At 39.7% G+C, this 18,699-nt stretch overlaps 1 protein-coding gene across 1 annotated transcript in view; it reads right to left on the bottom strand.

The window, feature by feature from the left end:
• Positions 1-18,699, bottom strand: part of LOC132159298 (uncharacterized) — a 158,527-nt gene that overhangs the window by 120,835 nt on the left and 18,993 nt on the right. Inside the window, 7 exon segments of the mRNA XM_059568822.1 lie at positions 4,626-4,792; positions 7,351-7,521; positions 9,035-9,352; positions 9,355-10,684; positions 10,774-10,969; positions 11,224-11,308; positions 11,476-11,577. Of these exon segments, the coding sequence (XP_059424805.1) occupies positions 4,626-4,792; positions 7,351-7,521; positions 9,035-9,352; positions 9,355-10,684; positions 10,774-10,969; positions 11,224-11,308; positions 11,476-11,577 (2,369 nt within the window).

Below are 18,699 nucleotides of genomic sequence, written 5' to 3'. Positions count from 1 at the left end.
CTGTTGCTCCTTTACGCTTAAGGAATGTTAAGGAAAACAGTCTGACACCATGGTATAATGAGCACACTTGCACCATAAAGAGAGCAGCCCGGAAAATTGAGCGCAGCTGTTGGAAAACAAAACTAGAGGTATTTTGTATTGCTTTAGCGGGAAAGTAACCTATCCTACAGAAGAGCATTAAAAACTGCTAGATCAGATTACTTTTATTCTCTTTAAGAAGAAAACAAACATAATCTCAGGTATTTATTGAATACAGTGGCTAAATTAACGAACAAAACAAAGCCTCAACAAGTGTTGACATTTCCCAAAATCACAGCATTATTGACTTCATGAACTACTTCTAAAATCGATACTATTAGAGATAAAATTGTAACCATTCAGCCATCATCTACAGTATCGCATCACAGTGCACTATAGTTGCCCTGTGGAACAGTTCCACTACCATAGCAGAGAAAGAATTGTATAAACTTCAATCATCTATACCAACAACATGTGTGTTAGACCCTATTCCATCCAATCACCAAAAAGAGGTGCTTCCAGAAGTCATAGATCCTCTTCTGACTATTATCAATTCCTCACTGTCATTAGGATATGTCCCCAAAACCTTCAAACTGGCTGTTATTAAGCCTCTCATCAAAAAACCACAACATGACCCCAAAGAACTAGTTAATTATAGACCAATCTCAAATCTCCCTTTTCGGTCCAAGATACTAGAAAATGTAGTATCCTCACGATTATATTCCTTCTTAGAGAAAAATGGTATCTGTGAGGATTTCCAGTCAGGATTTAGACTGTATCATAGTACGGAGACTGCTCTCCTTAGAGTTACAAATGACCTGCTCTTATCATCAGATCCTGGTTGTAGCTCTCTATTAGTTCTATTTGATCTTAGTGCTGCATTCGACAATATTGACCACAACATTCTTTTGCATAGACTAGAACACTTTTTTGGCATTAATGGAAGTGCATTAGCATGGTTTAAATCGTACTTATATGACCGCCATCAATTAGTAGCATTGAATGAAGAGGTATCATATCGATCACAAGTGCAGTATGGAGTACCTCAAGGCTCAGTACTAGGGCAGCTACTCTTTACGGTTGACATGTTACCCTTGGGAGATATCATCAGGAAACATGGTGTTAGCTTTCACTGTCATGCTGAAGATAATCAGCTCTGTATTTCTTCGCGGCACAGTGAAACATACCAATTTGAAAAACTGATGGAATGCATAGTCAATATAAAAAACTGGATGACGAGTAATTTCTTACTGCTAAATTCTGAAAAAAGAAGTGTTAATTATAGGACCTAAAAACTCTGCATGTAATAACCTAGAACTCAGTCTAAGACTTGATGGATGCTCTGCAAATTCTTCATCATCAGTTAGGAACCTAGGTGTGCTATTTGATAGCAATGTTTCCTTAGAAAGCCACGTTTCTAGCATTTGAAAAACTGCATTTTTCCATTTCAAAAATATATCTAAATTACGGCCTATGCTCTCAATGTCAAATGCAGAAATGTTAATCCATGCATTTATGACCTCAAGGTTAGATTATCGTAAAGCTTTATTGGGTGGTTGTTCTGCACGCTTAGTAAACAAATTACAGCTAGTCCAAAATGCAGCAGCAATAGTTCTTACTAGAACCAGGAAATATGACCATATAAGCCCGGTCCTGTCAACACTGCACTGGCTCCCTATCAAACATCATATAGAGTTTAAAATTTGCTTATTACATATAAAGCCCTGTTACATTATAATCCTCCACGTCCGCTGCGTTCTCAAAACTCAGGCAATTTGATAATATCTAGAATATCAAAATCAACTGCAGATCCTTTTCCTATTTGGCGCCAAAACTCTAGAATAACCTACCTAACATTGTTCGGGAGGCGGACACACTCTTGCAGTTTAAATCTAGATTAAAGACCAATCTCTTTAACCTGGCTTACACACTCAAATATGGTTCTAATATCCAAATCCGTTTAAGGATTTTTAGGCTGCATTAATTAGGTAAACCGGAACCAGGAACTGCTCCCATAACACCCAATGCAATTGCTACATCATTAGAAGAATGGCATCTACGCTAATATTAGTCTGTTTCTCTCTTATTCAGAGGTCACCGTAGCCACCAGATCCAGATCAGAGGGTCACTGCAGTCACCCGGATCCAGTATGTATCCAGACCAGATGGTGGATCAGCACCTAGAAAGGACCTCTACAGCCGAGAGACTCGGGAGGAGTTTTTTCCCCCAGGCCATCGGGCTCCTAAACTCAAAACCAGCCTCTTAACATCTTCATGTCTCCACTTAATATTTACTTTACTAGTAAGATATTCATCATTCTATACATCACATTGACATACTGAAAGTGTCAACCTGTTTGCACATTTCCTCTTGTACATTCCTTTGAATCTTAATATTTAAGACTACAGTATAATGGACATATGCACATTGCCTCTTGTACATCCCTGGGTATCTTAATATTTAAGACTACAGTTTACTTTCATGCACATTATTTTCCGTTCTATATTTAATTCTACAGTATACATCTTTTTTATATTTTATTCTTATATTTTTGTTTACTTTTATTTTGATCTTTCATAGCTATATGTATATATGTATATTTTCATCTGTGTTGTATTAATAATTGCACTGTCCATGGAGCGGACCTGACTCACATTTCACTGCTGGTTATATATGCTCTATATAATTATGTATGTGACTAATAAAAATCTTGAATCTAGTGCAAAACACAGCTGCTAAACTACTCTCTGGCACCCGCAAGTATGAGCCAGTAACTCCTCTTTTATCTGCACTGCACTAGTGACCGTAATTTTAAATTCTGTTATTTGTTGATAAAGCCAATCAATATCCGACTGGCCTGCTCCATCCGTATACCCCTTCTAGAACACAGATCCAGAGATCTCGGTCTACTCATCTTGCCTAGATCTAGACTTCAAGTGTGATGTAAATATGATGCGATTTCAAAATTTCATTTCTCTTTGGTGTGTTACAAGCTCTTGGTGCATGGAGAAGATATGTAAAGTTGCAAAGACTAAAGTCTCAAATCCAAATAGATATTCTTTATAAAAGTTAAGACTCGTCCACACCCCCCTTAAGCAGCTCGTTTCTAACATGCCTCCACATCTCTATGTCACTATGTGGGAAGATTTGCATAATGCCACCCAGCTGTTCATGCAAGAAAGGCAACATACTTTTTATTCTCATTGTAGTATTGTTGCTGCCTCCACCATGTCGTATAGACGCTATGTGTTTCACTGTGAAAGGGAAACTACTTTGCTTGGCCTTCCAAAAGTGGACAATATCCACTTCATCATGCCTGCTGGTCACTGAGGAAATACATCATATTTGCACTGTGGATCACGGAATAAGCTTTCACAGTAGACAAAGCGGTGTCCAGCCCGGGGTTAGTCACATGTGGTTGCCGCAATCCCAAGGTACGTACCCTCGGTAGAATCCATCTGCCGTGCCATTCTCAAGCCACCTGGCTCCGCTCACTCAAGCCAGCCTCCTCTCACTCAGTGCCGCTGTGTGTTATGCTATTTTGTTAAGAAAGCAAAGCTACTTTGTATGGACTTCCAAAAGAAAACATGACTAGAAATCATGTTTACATCACGTTTATAATGGGTTTTATGTTTATGTCTCGTCGCTCCGGCTGGACAAGGCATCACAATATGTTAAGGGACATAACATTTGTCACACGCTTGAGGCATTCGGCCAAATCACAACACACTGGATAGCTGGCCAATCAGAGTACACCTCGCTTTTCAGAGCAATGACCCTTGTAAAAAATCGTTGGGTTTCAGAAGGCGGGCATAGAGGAGAAACAACAATGTATAGTATCTGGATAATGTTTTAACCCCAAACCGCACAAATTGAATTACACCAAATACACAAATGTTCTTTTAAGTAGCATCATATGACCCCTTAAAAAACTAGTTGATCAAGATTTTGTAATTGCAGGTCTGAAATTTTGGAATGGTCTCCCACTTTATGTCAAATTAGCCCACTCTATTTCTGCTTTTAAATCTGCCTTAAAGTTATGTGTATTGTCTCTAGCTTTCAATACCCTTTGGTCATGGATTGAATTGTTTTGTTGTTGTATTTTTTTAAATGTGCTTTACAAATAAAATGTTGTATTGTATTTTGTTGTATTAATATGCAAAACGTATCTAATCATAGCAGTGAGCATTCACTTCACCCTCTTGAATGTGCTCTAACTATAAAAACAGACTGTTTTGCAGAGAGGGTCAAAACCCGGATAAAAATAGCCTATTGTATCTAAATTATGATGTTTTATATAAAAATCAGGCTAATATTATAGGTGCATCACAGAGAATATTGTAAAATAAAATAAAAAATGATTTACATGATTTAAATGATCAAAAATGTAATGGGTGTGAATGGATCATGTAAATAATCCACAACATACAAACAACCTCAAAATCTTTGAAAAGCAAATTAACGAGGTCCATTTTAACAGAATTTGATACAAATATCACGCTGAAGCAGTTCTGTCTTCAATTCTGTGGCAAATTAACGAGGTCCATGTTAACAGAATTATCTGAATTCTAACCAAACACTAAGGATTGTCACAAAACTTACCTCAATTCCCTTTAATTTGCAATGTATATCCTTAAATCCAGTGCAGAGTAGCTTCAATCCTAAATCCTGCAGATTATTATTGTTCTTGTTCAGCTCTTTCAGATTGGTATCTGATCCAAGAACTGTAGCCAGAGTTGGACAGCTTTTGTCTGTTAAGCCACAATCATTTAGCCTAAAAGAGAAATAAATCAAATCACAGCGTTAGATACATGTAATACATTTGTTAAACACAAATTTAATTTATATCGATAATTTGTACATGAACAGAAAAAACATGATGCATATTTATTAGAATTGTATTGATTCAAATGTTGAAGATAAAATAAACTAGCTGTCGCATTTCACACAAGAGGAAAACGGGAATGAAGAAGTGAGGAGACAGGAAGTGAATCAATCAAAATGGTTTTATTAATTAGTGTTTATTAATTAGGTTTTATTTATTAATGTTCCTGTAACTCAGTTGGTAGAGCACTGTGCCATCAAGTGCAAGGTTGGGGGTTCGATTACCCGGGAACACATGATGGGTAAAAATTGATAGCCTGAATGCACTGTAAGTTACTTTGGATAAAAGCGTCTGCTAAATGCATAAAATTAACAAAAGGCAGAGGCAGGGCTGGACTGGTAATCTGGCATACCAGGCAAATGCCCGGTGGGCCGACGCACTTGGTGGTCGGTCAATATAATATGCTTTTTATTTTTATTTTTATTTTTTTATTTTTATTGGCCATCGACCAGCCCATAGGTTCATTTTCCATACTGACACTTGGCTGGCCCAATCTTCTCTTAACAGGCTCCACCCCTCTCCCTCTGTTTCTTGTGTCAGATGCAGTCAGAAATCTGTGGATTTAGGATGGAGAAACAAAAGCGCACAGAGGGGTTGCGGAGAAATTGCGGGCCAAAAAAATACCTGATGACATTTTGCAAAAACAGGTGAACATAGCACATGGAGGTGACTAGTCATAGCAGTGCTGGTAGGAGCAGGTCTCTGATAGTGAAGTTTAGGAGGGACAGAGTGAGCAGGAGAGTGTAATAGAAATGGTAAGAAAGCAAAGCTACTTTGTTTGGACTTCCAAAAGAAGACAAGACTATAAGTCATGTTTATATCACGTTTATAATGGGTTTTATGATTATGTCCTGTCGCTCCGGCTGGACAAGGCATCACAATATGTCAAGGGATGAAACATTTTCGTCACAAGCTTGAGATACACAGCCAAATCACCACACACTGGATAGCTGGCCAATTAGAGCACATCTCGCTTTTCAGAGCGATGAGACTTGTAAAAAACAATGCGTTTTAGAAGGTGAGGCATAGAGGAAAAAACAATAACATACAGTATGTGGGTAATAATGTGTTTTTTAACCTTAAACCGCATAAACGTTTCATTACACCAAATACATAGATAATGTTCTTTTCAGTAGCATCATATGACGCCATAAAAAAAACGTGTTGATCGAGATTTTGAAAGTACGGGTCTGAAATTCTGGAATGGTCTCTCTCTTTATATTAAATTAACCCCCTCTAATTCTGCTTTTAAGTGTGCTCTAAAGATATGTGTATTCTCTCTAGCTTGCAATACCCCTTCAAATTCTATTCTGTTCTGCACTTTGGTCAACTTCAGTTATTTTTAAACGTGCTTGTCCAGCACCTAGAAAGGACCTCTACTGCCCTGAAAGACAGCGGAGACCAGGACAACTAGAGCCCCAGATACAGATCCCCTGTAAAGACCTTGTCTCAGAGGAGCACCAGGACAAGACCACAGGAAACAGATGTTTCTTCTGCACAATCTGACTTTGCTGCAGCCTGGAATTGAACTACTGGTTTCGTCTGGTCAGAGGAGAACTGGCCCCCTAACTGAGCCTGGTTTCTCCCAAGGTTTTTTTCTCCATTCTGTCACCGATGGAGTTTTGGTTCCTTGCCGCTGTCGCCTCTGGCTTGCTTAGTTGGGGTCACTTCATCTAAAGCGATATCGTTGACTTGATTGCAAATAAATGCACATACACTATTTAACTGAACAGAGATGACATCACTGAATTCAATGATGAACTGCCTTTAACGCTCATTTTGCATTATTGACACTGTTTTCCTAATGAATGTTGTTCAGTTGCTTTGACGCAATGTATTTTGTTTAAAGCGCTATATAAATAAAGGTGACTTGACTTGACTTTCAAATATTTCTAATAAAAATGTATTGTATTTTGTTGTATTAATATGCAAAACTGTTATCTAATTGTAGCAGTGAGCATTCACTTCAGTGTCTTGAATTTGTTCGGACTATAAAACAGCCTGTTCTGCACAGAGGGTCAAAACCTGGATACGAAATAGCCTATTACATCTAAATTATGATTTATGTAAAAATCAGGCTAATATTATAGGTGCATCACAGAGAACATTTTAAAATAATGAAAAAATGAAGAACATGATTTATATTATCTAAAACCTAATGGGTGTGAAAGTCTATCATCTAAATAATCCACAACATATAAAAAAACCTCAAAATGTTTGAAAAACAAGAAAATGTAAGTTTAGAAATGGCCTAACATAAGTCCACTCTAAACCTCATTGAAATGCTGGGATAGGACCTGAAACTTAGAGTTCATGCTGGAATAAAGGCTACAAATTTCACTGAGCTGAAGCAGTTCTGTCTTCAATTCTGTGTTAAATTAACGAGGTCCATAAAAACAGAATTATCTGAATTCTAACCAAACACTAAGGATTGTCACAAAACTTACCTCAGTATCTCTAATTTGCAATGTATATCCTTAAGTCCAGTGCAGAGTAGCTTCACTCCTAAATCCTGCAGATTATTATTGTTAATGTTTAGCTCTTTCAGACTGGTATCTGATCCAAGAACTGTAGCCAGAGCTGGACAGCTTTTGTCTGTTAAGCCACAATCATTTAACCTAAAAGAGAAATAAATCAAATCACAGGGTTAGATACATGTAATACATTTGTTAAACACAAATGACATTTATACCAATAAGTTTTACATGAACAGAAAAAACACTGCATATTTATTAGGTATCGATTCAAATGTTGTAGATAAGACAAACTAGCTGTCACATTTCACACAAGAGGAAAACGGGATCGAAGGAGTGAGGAGACAAGAAGTGAATAAATCAAAATGGTTTTATTAACAAAGGCATAGGATCACACTGGAGCGAGCTCTGGGGCTGGAGACGACACCCTTCTCCTCCTCCCTAGTTTCTTCTTTTGGATCGGGGGAAAAAGGCATGGTTAGCGAACTGGAGTGCTAAACGACTGGTGGACTTGGTATTGGAGGAACCATTGAGCTTGCAACATGGACAGCCAGCCAGCTTGACTTGGTGATGGCAGGCAGACTTTGCTTCTGGGCAGCTGGTAGGCTTGTCTTTGGCGCAACCAGCAGGCCAGAGATAGCCACGGCCAGCGGCCTTGACAGCGGCACGGCCAGCTAACTTCGGTGCGGTTGGCAAACTTGACTTTAGAGCATCCGGCAGACATGTCTTCATACCATGGGGAACTCACAGAGGAAAAAAATAAAACAAAACATAGGAGAAGGATCGGCTGTTACCGTCTTGGTCAGCCGTTCTGTCACATACATACAAGAAACACGGGAACAAAGGAGTGAGTTGAGAAGTAAATAAATCAACAGGTTTTATTAACAAAGGCTGGGGAATCACAGGACTCCACACATCAGGAACACAGAATGACGTATGAAGGCTGACAAATAACTAGACACAGAACTCACTATAAAATACACGGACACCAATGGGAAAAACCTAGGAAAAAATTAATACACATGGCTAGAGACAAATACACTCAAACGAGGACATGAACAGGAAGGACCAAATAAGGGCAATAAAGACACGGTAGGAGCAAAACACACACAAAACGAACCAGAGACTGATGCTTGCATGATTGTATAAAGCTTAATAAAATATGTAAACAAATAAAATATGTAAACGAATAACAGGCTTATATCAATAATGGCAATGAGTTATACATTTAAAGGGCTGCTCCATTATCTTGATGAGTTTCTTGAGGTGGAGATGTGGAGATTAATAATTTCAGCATTGAGGTTATGCAAGTGTATATCTTCTTTATATCAGAAGTTTAAGAAGTTGAACTGCATATTGGAGTAGAAATAACTATGGAACAATGCGTTTTATTAATAACATGACATGTGTCTTCTGTATCTAACTAAACAGCTTGTTTTGCTGAAAAGAGAGATTTCTACATAAATCCCACGTAAATCTAATAAAATATCATAGCTCTTTAAAATAAAAAAATTTTTAAGAAAAAAAACATTATACAAAATACGTTATTTAACCCTAAAAAAAGATATACACTTACAATCGGTATATGATTAATAATCACTATAGAACAGCGGTGTCCAAACCTGCTATGTATCAATGATGAGAACAAAACATCAACAAAAGAACAATAACTTTCAGCGCTCTTTTGGAGGTTTTGATGACTGCTGATAATCTAATGAGACACTCGTCTGATTTCTTGAATTTCTGAAGATCAAACTCCTCCAGCTCCTCCTCTGATATCAACAACACAAAGACCAAAGCAGACCACTGGGCAGGTGAAAGATCAGCAGATGAGAGACTTCCTTTGCTAAGGTGGGTCTGAATGTCTTTCACCAGAGTTTGGTCATTCAGTTCATTCAGACAGTAGAACAGATTGATGGATCTCTCTAGAGACAGATTAGACTCTAATTTCTGCTTGATGTACTGAACTATTTACTAAACACATATTTCTTGTTGATGTCTAGAAACAGATGTGCATAAAGGGCTGCAATAAACTCTTGAATGCTCAAGTGAATGAAGCAGTACATGGTACCAAGAACGATCCCTGTTTCCTCTTTAAAGATCTGGGTACACATGCCTGAGTACACTGATGCCTTATAGACATCAATTCCACAGGCTTCCAGATCTGTGTCATAGAAGATCACATTGTTTCTTTCCAGCTGATCAAATGCCAGTTTCCCCAGTAAAAAGATGGCATCTTTATCCCAGGAAACATCTGGTGTATGTTCTCCATCATACTTTCGTCTGCTCTGCTGGATCTGAAATCTGAGGAAGTGTGTGTACATTTGTGTCAGAGTCTTAGGAGTGTCTTCAGTATTTGACTCCTGCAGTGTTTTCGAGGCATCATCAGCCTGATTGTTTTTCACAACATTATTTCTTTTCTCCTCTAATATGTTCTGGAGAACAGTGGCTGAAATCCAGCAGAAGACTGGGATGTGGCACATGATAAAGAGACTCTTTGATTGTTTAACATGATCAATGATTTCTTTGGCCTGATTCTCATCCGTGAATCTTTTTCTGAAGTACTCCTCCTTTTGTGCATCATTGAATCCTCGTATCTCTGTCTGCCGGTCGATACAGTCAGGAGGAATCTTACTGGCAGCTGCTGGTCTGCTGGTGATCCAGATGAGAGCAGAAGGAAGCAGATTTCCCTTGATGAGGTTCGTCAGGAGAACATCCAGAGAGACTGGTGATGAAACATCAGACCACGTCTCATTATCCTTAAAGTTCACAGGAAGTCGACATTCATCCAATCCATCAAGAATGAACAAGACTTTGAATTGATTTCTTCTTGTAAGGTTCAGTCCTTTTGTCTCTGGGAAAAACTGAGTTATAAGGTCCATCAAACTTAGTTTTTCTTGCTTCTTTAAGTTTATCTCTCTAAATGGAAGAGGAAATATGAAGCTGATATCTTGATTTTCCATTCCTTCGGCCCAATCCAGAACAAACTTCTGCACAGAGACTGATTTTCCGATGCCAGCAACTCCTTTTGTCAGTACAGTTCTGATCTGCTTGTCTTGTTCAGGTGCTTCAAACAAATGTTTGCACTCAACCTGTATCTTCTGTGATTCATGACGTCTGGAAGCAACTTCAATCTGTCTCACCTCATGTTCAGTATTGACCTGTTCACTACAACCCTGAGTGATATAGAGATCTGTGTAGATGTTCTTCAGAAGTGTAGAGTCACCTTGCTTTGCAATTCCTTCAAACACACACTGATACTTCTTCTTTAGGCTACACTTTAGCTGATGAATGAAGACCAGTTCATCTAAACAGAAACAAAGATACAGATATTTAATCTTGTTTTCTCTCTACATATATAATTGACAATATGACAGATGATTAGGAGTCTCTTACCTTCTAGAGTATCAGCAGCTTCATCTTGCTTCATCTCTCTCAGGAAGTAGAGCGTGAGATCAAGAGCTGCTTCTTTCATACTGCATCTGTTCTCATTAAAGTCCTTCACAAATTATTGCAAGTTCTCTGTTTGTAATATTTTCTTAAACTTTTCCAGTTCTTTCTTCACAAATGTGATTACTTTGCTCTCAAGATCCTACAAAGAAAGACAAGTATGAATGACAAAAAAATAAATTGTCATCTATATTTGGTAAAAATTATTTATTCAATAATTACAATTATTACAATTATAAAAAATCAAGTTGAGAAAAACATTAAATTGCTGTAAATAAATGTACATAAAATTGCTTATTTTATGGGTTCTTAAAGAAAAATAGAAATAAAAGTTCTGTCACATTCTTATTCAATAACGTATTTGTTTATTATTTGTTTATAAATGTGTTTTATTACCTGGAAGATCTGCAGGAGACTGTCTGTATAATTCTTGTGGTTCCTGTGAGACTGTAAATCTGGATCTAATGTTTCATACTGAAGCCTGACAGTAAATAAAATAAATTAAGATACTGCATTTTTAGGAAAAAATATTGGCAAATTACATTTCAGCAAAGAGAAAAACAATCAAAATGATACATTTATGGATTATTAGTTTTATAATTATTCACTTTCTGACACAGTCTAGGTTTAAAGAAAAATAAGAAACACATCAAATATGGTTTGGTTTGTGATGCTTCACTCAAGTATGATGGTTCTTCTTTTGACCGGTCACTCTTCACAGACACAGAACTGGACACATGTGAGCCTGATCTTACACGAATGACACAAACAACAAAACACTTTACTACAGGAGCTCCTTCAGTCTCATTTAAAGAGCTTCACTGTTGAGGATGGTAATTAAGCACAGTATATACACACTTTGACTATGGATAGATGGAAAGACATTCATGTTTGGCTGCATGATCCATTTTCCATGGTTAATTTATATCTCCCTATGGCAGTTTGTGTAATTAAGTTTCTGGAAAGAAGCTCCAGACTGAGTTCAGTAAAGAGGATATCAGTGATTTATATCTTTATTTCATTAATTTCTATTGAAAGGAGTGAAATTATTTCCTTATGAAATTAATTCTTTGCGAAGTCAAACACTCAGGAACTCTCGCAGTGGAAATGCCATACCACAAGACAACAGATAGGAAGATCTGGAAGAAAGACCATTTGCTCTTCAGTCCCTTCAACCGTCCTTTCCCCTTAGGCACATGGTCCAGGCAACTAAAAGTTGTTATGCTCACATAAAATATTTACTCTATCTTCAGGATTCATGATCGTGAACTTTTCATGTTTGCTGTCATTTAAACGGTATTGTTGCAATTGGTAAATTGGTCTCAATTTCACAGTAGTCACTTGTATAAGATTGAGAACTTTTGTAGAATTGTGTTCTACTGAGGAAGGGTTGTGTCCCCCTTTAGGGGTCTTTGTCTATCTATCCCCAAGCCAGGTGTGACCCTGGAGCCACGAGAACCCCTAACACACACACTTTTTTTTTTTACAACAGATTTGAAGATTCCTTTGTTGTCTGGTCTGAGTATAAAAGGGAAGTGTCAAAACATTGTGGGGGGGATTCTGTAGTCAAGAGGCATTTATTTGTCATTTGCATAGTTAACACTGGGGAAAACTGGGCATTGAAATGCTTGTGACGAATCTCAGACATACAGTGACAATAACAAGACATAAAAGAGATAGATGTACGTGGAGAGCACTCAGATTTTTGAGTGACTTCAGTGCCCATAGACAGAAAGACACGGACCGAGCATTATATACATATAAGCGGCAGTAACAGATACAATAAAGGTAAACAGTGTTAAGAGTTATAGTATTCATAATTAGTCCTGAGGTACTAATATGATTATTGGAATAGAGTGGTGTCTAAAATGTCATTGTAGAGTGACACAGAGCTACAAGAGGAAAAATGTAAGTGGCAGTGCAGATGCAATAAATAAACTTAAGAGCAGCACACATTCCAATGTATTCCTGAGTAGAGCAATGTCCAAAATGTAATTGTAGAGTGTCACAGAGCAACATGAAGGAATATTTAAAAAAGTGACAGTGCAAGTACAATGAAAGTAAACATAAGAGCAGCATGTACTCCGGTTTTTAGATGGAGGACAGCTGGTTGTTAAGTAGTCTGATGGCTTGAAGATAGAAGCTGTTCTTCAGTCTGGTTGTCCGTGATCAGATGGATTGTAAGCGTCTGCCAGATGGCAGTGTGGCAAACAGGTGATGAGCAGGGTGAGTGCGGTCCTTGATGATCCTGCGAGCCTTCCTCAAGCAGCGAGTCTGATAGATGTCTTGTAAGGCAGGGAGTTTTTCCAATGATGAGCTCTGCTGTTCTCACCACTCGCTGAAGAGTTTTGTGGTCCAAAGAAGAGCAGTTGTCATACCATACAGTGATGCAGCCGGTCAGAATGCTCTCTACACTCACCTAAAGGACTATTAGGAAAACTATACTAATACGGTGTTTGACCCCTTTCGCCTTCAGAACTGCCTTAATTCTACGTGGCATTGATTCAACAAGGTGCTGAAAGCATTGTTTAGAAATGTTGGCCCATATTGATAGGATAGCATCTTGCAGTTTCAGGTTTCAGGTCTTTTATTGTCATTCTATACATGTTGCCACATAAGAACGAAATATGTACTCAGGACCAGCAGCGTAAAAAAGATAGTTAACATACAGTATACATAAAATAATTAAAACATAATTTAATAACCTACAACATTTAAAAAATAACTTTGACCTAAACAAGACACCTAATACCTAAAAAGTACTCCTTCTATAATAAATAATTAATCAGAAATTTTGAAACAATTTTAAAAGCAATCCCTAAGGCAGTGAATTCATGATTCTCACAGCCTCTGGGAAGAAGCTGCATTTCAGTCTTTTTGTTCTGGCTTTAACGCTTCTTAGCCTCCTGCCCGAGGGGAGTGGATTGAAGAGTTTGTTTGCCGGGTGGGTGGAATCCTCCATAATACAGGATGCTCTGCTTCTGCACCTGCTGGTGTAAATTCCCTCAAGAGAGGGTAGGCTGCTCAAAGTTATTTTTTGGGCAGATTTGACCACCCTCTCCAATTTCTTCTTGTCAGCAGCAGAACAATTTCCATACCAGGCAGTGATGGAAAAAGTGAGTGTACTCACCACCACACACCGGTAAAAGGCTAGCAGAACTGGAGTACCAAGACCAGCCCGCTTCAACCTCCTAAGAAAATAAAGGCGTTGTTGAGCCTTTTTTATAATGCTGGCTGTGTTGATGATCCATGTTAAATCATTGGAAATGTATATTCCAAGATACTTGATGTTTGAGACCATTTCCACAGCTAATCCACCAATGAACAGGGGAGAGGGGGTGTAGCTTCTCCTTCTAAAGTCCACGACAATTTCCTTCGTCTTCCCCACATTAATGCAGAGGTTATTTGCTCTGCACCAGTCCTCGAAGTCTTCCACCTCCTGTCTGTTAAAGGACTCGTCGTCATGGGATATCAATCCCACCACAGCCGTGTCATCAGCAAACTTCACAATATGACATAACATATGTCATATGTTAAAAGCGTATACAGCAGGGGGCTCAGTACACATCCCTGGGGGGAACCGGTGTTAAGGATGATGGAAGAAGATGAAATGCCATGGACTTTGACTGTCTGTGGCCTGTTCGTTAAAAAATCATAAACCCAGTTACAAAGCGATGGCTTAAGTCCAAATAGGAGCAATTTATTAACTAGAGTTTGTGGAACAATAGTATTAAAGGCTGAACTAAAGTCCAGGAAGAGCAGCCTTGACATAGGAATCCCTATTCTCCAGATGGGTAAGAGCAGAGTGGATAACTGATGAAACTGCATCCGATGCAGACCTGTTCTCCCTGTAAGCGTATTGATGAGGGTCCACATTGACATCAATTATATCCTTCATGTGAGCCATAACCAGCCTTTCAAAGCATTTCATGATTATCAGTGTCAGGGCCACTGGACGGAAATCATTCATGCATGTCACGGCCGAGCTTTTGGGAACGGGAATAATAGTTGATGTCTTGAGACACACTGGCACCACAGCTTGGTAGAGTGACGTGTTAAAGATGTCAGTTTACACTTCAGCCAGTTCATGAGCACAGTCCTTCAAAACCCTGCCGGGGATATTATCTGGACCTGCTGCTTTGCGTGTGTTAATTCTCAGCAGTGTTCTTCTTACATCCTCAGTGGACACACTAAAAGGCAGTTCACCTGGGTGGAGTGTAAGTCCAGAGAAGGGAGGGGCATTTGTTGTCTCAAAGCGGGCATAAAATGCATTCAAGGCATCGGGAAGAGATGGATCCTGAGGGCAAACAGTGTCTCTTTTACTATAAGCAGTGATGCTCTTGATGCCCTTCCACATGCTCCGGGAGTCATTGGTGGAGAAGTGACCCTGTATTTTATGTGCATATTTAGCCTTTGCTCTCTTGATCCCCCCTCTCTAAATCCCTCCTCGCCGTTCTCAGTGTAAGTGCGTCCCCTGTCCTAAAGGCTAAATCCCATGCCTTTAGAAGACACCGCACCTCTCCATTCAACCAGGGTTTCTGATTTGGACAGATAGTGATCTTCCTGGTAGTGGTGACATCATCAATACATTTACTGATGTAGCCACAGACAGATGATGCATATTCCTCTAGGTCCACCCCACCAACGCTGGTTGCTGCTTCTCGGAAAATCTGCCAGTTGGTGCGTTCAAAGCAGTCCTGGAGGATGAGGTTGGCTACACTTGGCCACACCGTGATGGTTTTAACTGTGGGCTTGATGTCTTTCAGCAAAGGGCGATGAGCAGGAACCAGCAAGATGGAAATGTGGTCAGAAAACCCCAAGTGTGGGCGGGCACCGCTCTGTATGCATCCCGTCTGTTAGTATACACACGGTCCAGCGTGTTATTCCCCCTGGTTGCTATGGAGACGTGTTGGTGGAACCGGGGCAGAATATCCATCAAATTGACATGATTAAAATCACCAGCTACCACAAAAAAAGCCTCGGGATATTTGTTCTGTAACGCACCAATATGGTCATGAAGTTCCCCGAGAGCCATACTAACGTTAGCTCCCGGGGGGATATATACAGCCACAATAAACACAACTGTGAACTCCCGAGGCAAATAGTATGGTCGGCATTTCAATGTCAGGTATTCCACCGCCTCAGAACAGTGGCTGCTTACCGGAGAGCAGTTTATACACCAGCCTTTGTTTATGTAAACACAGAGTCCTCCTCCGCGAGTTTTCCCCGAGAGATGGTTTCGATCGGCTCGGAAGAGTAGTAACCCATCAATATGGTAAACTGAGTCTGGGATGTTGTTACATAGCCATGTCTCCGTTAACAGAAATACACAACAGTTTCTCATTTCCTTATAGCTGCTTAGTCTGAGGCGCATTAAGTCCATCTTGTTGTCAAGCGAGCGGACGTTTGCCAGAAAAAGCGTTGGAAATATGGGTCTATTATTAGCCTTTAGCCTGGCTATCAGACCAGCCCGCTTACCCCTCTTCTGCCTTCTTGCACACCGCTTCCTCCTTCCCTTTAACCGGTGTGTATCGCTCCTCCACCTCGCTATGTTCAGAAGCTTTAGCCTGCCCAACGTTGCTTTAAGCTGTGGTTTAATCGTTATATTGATATTATTAAGTTTAAGAAGTCAAGATAAACTGTACTTTACCACACTATTCCTCGTGTTGGTATTGCTAAAAGGGATTTGTAATACGCATGCCGGTAACTGAGAAGCCGCTGCACTGTTGCGCGCCGCCATGTTATCCTTTCTGTTGATGGAGATTTGTGGGATGCACATCCAGGGCACGAAGCTCCCGTTCCACGACATCCCAAAGATGCTCTATTGGGTTGAGATCTGGTGACTGTGGGGGCCATTTTAGTACAGTGAACTCATTGCTATGTTCAAGAAACCCATTTGAAATGATTCAAGCTTTGGGACATGGTGCATTATCCTGCTGGAAGTAGCCATCAGAGGATGGGTACATGGTGGTCATAAAGGGATGGACATGGTCAGAAACAATGCTCAAGTAGGCCGTGGCATTTAAACAATTCACAATTGGCACTAAGGGGCCTAAATGTGCCAAGAAAACATCCCCCACACCATAACACCACCACCACCAGCCTGCACAGTGGAAACAAGGCTTGATGGATCCATGTTCTCATTCTGTTTACGCCAATTTCTGACTCTACCATATGAATGTCTCAACAGAAATCGAGACTCATCAGACCAGGCAACATTTTTCCAGTCTTCAACGGTCCAATTTTGGTGAGCTCGTGCAAATTGTAGCCTCTTTTTCCTATTTGTAGTGGAGATGAGTGGTACCCGGTGGGGTCTTCTGCTGTTGTAGCCCATCCGCCTCAATGTTGTTTGTGTTGTGGCTTCACAAATGCTTTGCTTTATACCTAGGTTGTAACGAGTGGTTATATCAGTCAAACTTGCTCTTCTATCAGCTTGAATCAGTCGGCCCATTCTCCTCTGACCTCTAGCATCAACAAGCCATTTTCACCCACAGGACTGCCGCATACTGGATGTTTTTCCCTTTTCACACCATTCTTTGTAAACCCTAGAAATGGTTGTGCATGAAAATCCCAGTAACTGAGGTGATTGTGAAATAATCAGACTGGTCCGTCTGGCACCAACAACCATGCCATACTCAAAATTGCTCAAATCACCTTTCTTTCCCATTCTTACATTCAGTTTGGAGTTCTGGAGATTGTCTTGACCAGGACCACACCCCTAAATGCATTGAAGCAACTGCCATATGATTGGTTGATTAGATAACTGCATTAATGAGAAATTGAACCGGTGTTCCTAATAATCCTTTAGATGAGTGTTAGATCAGCGGTACAAGTTTGACATAATGGTAGAGGAGATGCCAAACCTCTTCCGTCTCTGCAGGAAGTAGAGACGCTGACAGGCTGTTTTCACTATGGTCTCTGAGTGTAGGCTCTAGGAAAGATCTTCAGAGATGTGAATGCCAAGGAACTTTTAGCTCTTAACTGTCTCTATCTCTCCACTAATGTGAATGGGAACATGACCCTCTCTCTGTGACAACAGAAAACTGATGCAACCGGTTCTTGACTCGAGAACGAGTCAATCTTTTGTTCATTATCTGGCTCGGCTTGGTGTTCATCTTCAGTTCTCTCTTCACAGCAGTTCAGTCAGTGTACTGTTTGAGTACATGAATTACTCTGGGATATTGGTTTGTTTTAACTCTGAGGGAGTGTCATCCACATTAAAAAAAGTTAACAGCTTAAGTCATTTGTGGATTAATGCTTATTGGAGACGAGAACCGTTTCAAACGATTCAGTTCGATTTGGTGAACTGGTTCAAGAAGATCCGGCTACATCGAGTGATTCATTCGCGAACCGGATATCATTGAACTGTTGTGTTTTGAACTCTCTCAAACAGACCCGGAAGAGAAGACAATGCTGAATAAAGTAATAGTTTTTGCTATTTTTGTACCAAAATGTATTTTCGATGCTTCAAAAAATTCTAACTGACCCTCTGATGTCACATGGACTACTTTGAATATGTTTTTATTAACTTTCTGGACATGGACAGTATACCGAGCACACAGTTTCAATGGAGGGACTAAGAGCTTTATGATTAAATCTAAAATATCTTAAACTGTGTTCTGAAGATGAACGGAGGTATTACGGGTTTAGACGACATGAGGGTGAGTTATTAATGACATAATTTTCATTTTTTCATTCGAGACATTTGCCAAGTATGGTAACCCATACTCAGAATTGGTGCTCTGCATTTAACCCGTCCAAGTGCACGCACACAGCAATGAGAAGTGACCACACCATGAACACACACCTGGAGCAGTGGGCAGCTATATATCCAGTGCCGGGGGGCAACTGGGTGGTCAGTGCCTTGCTCAA

Source organism: Carassius carassius, chromosome 16 (assembly GCF_963082965.1).
Source record: "Carassius carassius chromosome 16, fCarCar2.1, whole genome shotgun sequence".
Taxonomy (NCBI): domain Eukaryota; kingdom Metazoa; phylum Chordata; class Actinopteri; order Cypriniformes; family Cyprinidae; genus Carassius; species Carassius carassius.
The sequence above is the reverse complement of the archived record's forward strand: the minus strand, read 5'-3'. Positions and strand labels throughout refer to the sequence as shown.